Consider the following 7,195-nt stretch of genomic DNA (forward strand, 5'->3'; position numbering starts at 1 on the left):
TGCATATCATCTTAGAACTTTCATCTGGCGAGGGATGGAGATAGAGACAGAGACCCACACTGGAGCACTGGACTGAGCTCCCAAGGTCCCAATGAGGAGCAGAAGGAGGGAGAACATCAGCAAAGAAGTCGGGACCACGAGGGGTGCACCCACCCACTGAGACAGTGGAGCTGATCTACTGGGAGCTCACCAAGGCCAGCTGGACTATTACCAAAAAAAGCATGGGATAAAACTGAACTCTCTGATCATGTCGAACAATGAGGGCTGATGAGACGCCAAGGACAATGGCACGCAGTTTTGATCCGACGCAATCTGCTGGCTTGGTGGGAGCCTAGCCAGTTTGGATGTTCACCTTCCTAGATATGGACGGAGGGGGGAGGACCTAGGACTTACCACAGGGCAGGGAACCCTGACTGCTCTTTGGACTGGAGAGAGAGGGGGAGAGGAGTGGGGGGAAGGGGAGAGGGGTGGGAGGAGGGGGAGAAGAGTGGGAGGAGAGGGAGAAGAGTGGGAGGAGGGGGAGGGAAAGGGGAGGCTGGGAGGAGGTGGAAATTTGTTTTTTTTTCTTTATTCTTCTTTTATCAATAAAAAATGTTTAAAAAAAAAAAAAAAAAAAAAAAAAGAAAAAAGAAAAAGGAGAGCTTTTCCTTCTTAAAATTATTTTATTATCATTGTGGGTATGATGTATGCGAGGATGTGTGTGAGCCATGGTACATGTGGGGACAGCCAAGGTCAACTTTGGGGAGCTGGTTTCTACTTCCACATTTACATGGGTTCTGGGGATCAAACACGTGTCATCAGGCTTACAAGGCAAGCACTTCTACCCTCTGAGCCATCTCATTGTCCCTCCAACCTCCTTTTTCCATCTGAGACAGAGTCTCAGTAAACTGCCCAAGCTGGCCTTGAACTTGCTCTCCTCCTGCCTCTGTCCCCCAAGCAGATGGGATTACAGATCTGTTCTACTAGGCCTGGGTCGGTCCTTAAAGCTGGGATAAGATATTCAATATTCAGTGATAATTATCTTACTCATATGATTTAGAAAAGCAATATATACAGCAATATATATAGCAATATATAGTATATATATATTGCTCAAAAACTGGTGATAATAAAGACACATGAAGAATTGTACGAGAACTGTCTCATAGATAAGAAGAGTTAGCATCTCTAAATTACAGTTATATGAAGTATGAATTGTAACAGTTATTACATTTGTGTGTGTAGTGCTAGGGGTTGAATTTAGAGCCTCACTACACTTGAAAGTACCACTGAGTTATATCCCAGGCCCACAGTGACCTAAATTTAAACATAAATTTTCTCAACAGGCATTTGTTTTACTATACACCTGAAAGTCTAAAAGTACATGCATTTCATCTCAACCAGAAGAGTCTGTGGACACCATTCGTCTTTGGTAGACCTGGGGGTTAGACCCAGGGCCTTACGCTGCGGGCATGCTAGCACGGAGCCCAGTTTTCTTTTTGTGTTTATTCAGGGTCTCGCTACGAAGCCTAGACTGGCTCTCCAGCTGTGGGCTCCACGTCTCATCATCTAAGGCAGTTTGTGATAGGGTGATTCCCGATGACCCGTCACTGACGAGGGTGGACGCTAACAGCACAGCCTCACCTTGCTGTCGTCGCAAGAGGCCCTTTGCATCACATCCACTGGGAAAATATTTATCAAGGAACAGATTCACCAACAGCCAGGAAACTGACCTTACTGAGCCAGGCGGTGGTGGGGCACGGTTCTAATCCCAGCACTCGGGAGGCAGAGGCTGGTAGATCTCTGTGAGTTCGAGGCCAGACTGATCTTCAGAGTGAGTGCCAGGACAGGCTCCAAAGCTACACAGAGAAACTCTGTCTCAAAAAAACAAAACAAAACAGAAAAAAGGAACTGATCTTATCACAGGCCTGATAGCCACTCAGTGAGCCGCTGTCACCTCTCACCCAGATCAGTACAGTAGCCTCCCAACCACTGCCTCCTACCTCCACCCTAATCCCCACATAATAACAGTTCAAGACCAGCCAGGTCTACAAAGCGAGTTTCAGGAGAGCCAGGGCTACCCAAGAAAACCCTGTCTCAAAAACAAACAAACAAGAAAAAAAAAAGATTTATTTCTAATTATCTATGTGTGGGGATGGGGTATGTGCACCTGAGTGTAGGTGCCCTTGGAGATTAGAGGCTTCAGATACCCGTGGAGTGGGAGTTTCCAAAGGTTGTAACCACCCATGTGTGCTGGAAACCAGTCTATTCCTCTAAAAGGTAGCATGCGCTCTTAACAGCCAGGCCACCTCTCCAGCGAGCACTCTCAACCTCTGAGTCATCTCTCGACCCCCCCACATAATACTTGTGAGTGATAGTGACCTGCGGAGCCTGTCACTGCTTTGAGTCCTGATAGCTAGCAGGTTTGAAGGTGGAGAGAAAGTCAGGGTCTCTGTGGGGAAGGCACCCAGCAGATAAGACCTTAAGTCTGGGCAATCAGCTCACCCCGCGGCAGGAGGGAGGAAACTGACTGATGGCGCCCTTGCTCTCTTGTGCCCTAGCAGTATCTCATGGCTCAGGCCCAGCACACTAAGCTTGGAAGCCTGTTGGTAGGGCTCCACTCCCTGAGGCAAATCTAAAGACCAAGGCAGTAAGGAGGCTGGGGAGGCTGGGGAGGCTAGGGAGGCTGGGGAGGGCAAGCTCTCCAGCCAATTGGCTTCCCACCTCAATTAGTCCTTTCAAACACAACAGCCACAGGCGATGCGTGGCTTCATCTCGCCTCCCAGCCTCCCGCTACCTGCACCTCATCTGGAACACACTGCCCTTTGTACATGCTTTCTCAGCCCACTCAGGACCTGCTCCCCCATATGCTTCGCCTCTCAGATCAAACATGGCATCCTCAACACACCCTTGCCCTATTCTTTTCTTAAACTTCTAAGCAACGTCTTTTTATCCTCCCTTCTTTGTGGTACTGGTGATAGATCCAGCCTTGCACACACTAAGCACACACTCTACCACAGGGCTCCACCCCCATTCCAGATGTTTTTCTTCTCCTCCTCCTTTCTTCCTCTCTCTCTCTTTTGGTTTTCATTTCTGTGTGTAGCCCTGGCTGTCCTGGAACTCACTCTGTAAACCAGGCTGGCCTCAAACTCAGAGATCCACCTGCCTCTGCCTCCCAAGTGTTGGGATTATGTTTTTCTTTTCCTAATTGACTGAATCCCTGGCCTGGAGCAAAAGTTTCCTTAAAATCAAATCCAGGGCTGTAGAGATGGCTCAGTGGTTAAGTGCACTGGCTACTCTTCCAGAGGACCCAGGTTCAATTCTAACTGCCCACGTGGCAGCTTGCAACTGTCTATAACTCTAGTTCCAGGGAATATGACACCTTCACATTAATGCACATAAAATAAAGTTAAATAAATTATCAAATCCAATCAGGCATTGATGATGCATGCCTTTGATCCCAGCACTTGGGAGGCAGGTGGCTGAGTTCAAGGCTAGTCTGATATACAGAGTGAGTTCCAGGACATCCATGGCTATACAGAAAAACTCTGTCTTCAAAAAAAAAAGAAAGAAAAGAAAAAAAAAAACAGAAAACACCACCAAATCCATTTTCTTTGTTGACTGACTCATGTTAAGTGTCTGAACAGTGCCTAGTACCTAAAAAAAATTTTTTTTAATTTTTATTATTTTGTGTGTATGGGTGTTATGTCTGTGCAGCACATGCATACGGCATACGGAGCCCTGAAAGCCACAACAGGGCATCAGATGCCCTGGGCCTGGAGTTATAGACAATTGTAAGCCACCTTGTGGGTCCTGCGGATTGAACCTAGGTCCTCCGAAAGAGTAGCCAGTGCTTTTAACCACTGAGCCATCTCTCCAGCCCTAACGAAATTCCTGAAGGAAAGTGAACAAATGGAAGTGAAGGCCTCACAAGAAAGAGTTCACGCCACTGTTTACAGGTTTAACGCCTGCTACTAAGTTAAGTTATTGTCTAACAAATGAAGGTTCCCAGTAATTGAGAAGGAAGGAGAGGCAAGCATTAATCATTATTGCCACGACACAAAACTGAGCTCTCGGCAAAGCTCTGTAGAAGCTCAGTCAAAACCAAAAGAACCAAACGGTATCTTCTGTAAAGAATTCCTCCCAGCAACGTTATTTCTGACGGCCGCACCTGACCACTCTCTAAGCCTCTGCCTTCTCTATCAGGATGGACTGGGAGACACAGTGCGCAGAGAGCATTTAGCACTCCGCTGGAACCAAAGAAATGGTCACTGTGGTGACCACTAAAGTGCAGTGGAAGCCCGAAGGATGGAATATCACATTAGCTTCCTTGTAAGTGCAACTCTTCATTCTAGGCTTTTAAAACGTGAGCTGGAATAACAACATAAAATGTAAGACTATCATCCCATTGGGCTTGTATCTGACGGACACTCAACACTAACCTATCAGGACCTCGCATCCTCCACAGCCCTGGTCTTGGCCTGCCCCCTTTCCAGAGCATCTTGGGTCCAAATTTGCTTTGCTCATTATGCCTACTTGGAACTTAAGTTGTTTTCCTAATAGAAACCCAGCAGGAAGGAACTTCAGCAATGGTGGACTGCAAAAGACAGCAGTACACAGAAAAAGAGAACAGATCAGAAAAACTCCTGATAATGTCCCTGTTGTCTCTAAACACAGACGTTTTTGTAAATGGACAGGCTAACCTGATCCTCTTTTCTTCATTAGCACCCTGCGCCCCCTTATCTGCCAAGTCAGTTAGCTAAGGGTTTAAAGGATGTGGGAGGCATGTCCAACACCCTAACTTTGTCACACTCTAGTCAACAACCGAAACCTCACTCTAAACACCGCAGTCTGTAGGTTTTGTCACTGAGGAAAGATTTTTTTTTTTTTGCAACATTTTACAGGAGCCTTCTAAGGGACACAAGTTAACTAAGTCAGAGAGCTATATTCAAAAAGTTTCCTTTAAGCCGGGTGGTGGTGGCGCAGGCCTTTAATCCCAGCACTTGGAGGCAGAGGCAGGCGGATCTCTGGGAGTTCGAGACCAGCCTGGTCTACAGAACTAGTTCCAGGACAGGCTCCAAAGCCACAGAGAAACCCTGTCTCGGAAAAAAAAAAAGTTTCCTTTAATTCCCTAAGCCCATGAGAAGATCCCCTCTGCTACTGTGTGAATAACCATGTGTTCAATCTCTTGTTTTGTTATGAATTTTATTTAGGGCAAGCAAGATGGCTCAGTGAGTAAGTGGTGCTTGCTATGCAGGCCTGACGACTTCGGTTAGATCTCTGGAACCCACATATCGTACGCCTTGGCACCAACACGCACAAACATGTCGTACACATTCACACACATTAAAAAAAAATTAAAACAAATGTGTATTTAGTCACTATTGCCGTTAACTTTGCCTAAGCAGAGGCTCCCAGCCTCAGGATGAAGCCGGTCCCTCCATGGTTAAGCCTGGGTACTGATCTAGTAAGGGCTTATTTTCGGAAGCAGCTGGATGCCCATTCCTTAGCGCCAACAAGAGCCATCCTGATCATTTCTAGTAACAGATGGGTAAACAGCTCTGCAACAACCAATGTGGGAACAATTCCAAACGGGAAGTGAGAAAAATGAAAACTATAATTCACTGTCCATACTTTTCAAAATGCATGTCTGGTACACCCTAGGCCTGAGAGAATCGCAAGCAGTTCATACTTTTTTGTTCTTCACAAACTATCCAGTTTTCCAGACTGTCTTTCCCAGCCAGGCTCCTGCCTAGGGGCTGTTTGGGTTGTTTTTTTTTTTTCTATTTCTAGCGTTCAACAGCAGGTACCCAAATGATTACCCACCACGAGGTAGGCCTCAATCTGACCTAGCAGGTTAGATAATAAACCGATTTGGGGACGGCGTGACCACAATCCGGTCATTCGGTCCCCTAAAGGTCCGGAAACTGCGAGCGAGCATGAAGGGGAAAGTGAGCGGTCGGTCCCAGAACCTCCAGGCGTCTAGGCAGAATGGAGCTGGCTACCTGGTCCGCTAAGACTGTTGTGGGATCCAGACACAGAACACGATTCTTTACACCATCTGAAGCAGAGGACAGGGGCACTGTCCTGTCCCCCGAGCCCAACCCTGACAACCACCCTTTCCTACCCAACGCAGCCCCACAAACACTCCACTCGGAAGCCCCAGTCTGGGCGCCTAGAGCTCGGGGGCGGGGGCGCAGTGCAATATGGGAGTTGTAGTTCCAAGGAGCGTTTCCCACCCAGATGGACCTCCAAACGGGACTCCTGCTCCCAGAAGGCCCCGCGCGGGCGCCTCGCCCAGCCCTGCCACCTCACCTGTTCTATGGACGTGACTGTTTCCACTGAGTCGTCTTGCAACCGCTCCCGCGCGTGCTCAGGTCTCAGACTATACAGCGGTTCTGGCCAGACAGGGGAGGAAGATGGAGGACAACAGTAGGTGAAGGAACTCGAAGAAGCCATGATCGGGAGAGCAGCGAGCGCTGTATTGGACTCAGCTTCGTCCAGCAACAGCGCGCATTGAAACTCGAGCGGGCTAAGGCGCTACGGAGAGTGGGTAGAGTCAAAAAGGTTTTGAACGCGAATCTCTCCTCCCACCTACACATCCTCAAGGAGTGAGTTACTGGGATGCTGCCGCCCCCCATTGGGCAGATGAGCTTCTGCAAGAGCTCAGCTTCGTGGAGCAAGGATGCCTCAGTTCTCTATGCAAATAATATAAACAGAAAGTGTCAACGTTCTGCTCTCACCTAATTGTAATACAGCAGTTTGCGATTTCGATTTCGGCGGCTCAAGAATCCTACGAATGTAACTTGAGAAGCATTTCTGACAGTTCTCTGATTACCTCGGTCACGCTCTTACTATGCACCTTTGGGTCCTTGACAGCCTCTTAGGAGAAGCCTGAGCTCAGTAAATGAGCAGAATTGCCCGTCTCAATACTCAGAGATAGAGGAGGGGAGCGGTGAAATTTTCTTCTACTCCCCTGGGGACGACAGTGCAATGGCAGAAACTAATACCATACAAGAAATTTTATGGGGCATCTGCTAATTGTAGTGTGCTAGAGTTCAGGAATAGAAAAGGGAACAGAATTGCAAGGTCCCTTCCCTTGAAATGCATCTGAATTTCATTCTATAGACAGAATTAAGTAAATGAACGCAAATATTTGAAGACTTACAATTATAGTATGACAGAAAAGAGGCCGGGAAAAGATGGCCCGGCAGTT

The 7,195-nt window shown here is 47.6% G+C and overlaps 1 protein-coding gene across 1 annotated transcript in view; it reads right to left on the reverse strand.

The window, feature by feature from the left end:
- Fntb (farnesyltransferase, CAAX box, subunit beta) overlaps positions 1-6,523 on the reverse strand; it is a 67,682-nt gene extending 61,159 nt beyond the window's left edge. Inside the window, exon 1 of the mRNA XM_075947662.1 lies at positions 6,295-6,523. Coding sequence (XP_075803777.1) covers positions 6,295-6,438 — 144 coding nt within the window. The 5' untranslated portion in view covers positions 6,439-6,523. The remainder of the gene's footprint in view (positions 1-6,294) is intronic.
- Positions 6,524-7,195: the final 672 nt, after the last annotated feature.

This window comes from Microtus pennsylvanicus, chromosome 14 (genome assembly GCF_037038515.1).
Source record: "Microtus pennsylvanicus isolate mMicPen1 chromosome 14, mMicPen1.hap1, whole genome shotgun sequence".
In the NCBI taxonomy this organism is placed as follows: domain Eukaryota; kingdom Metazoa; phylum Chordata; class Mammalia; order Rodentia; family Cricetidae; genus Microtus; species Microtus pennsylvanicus.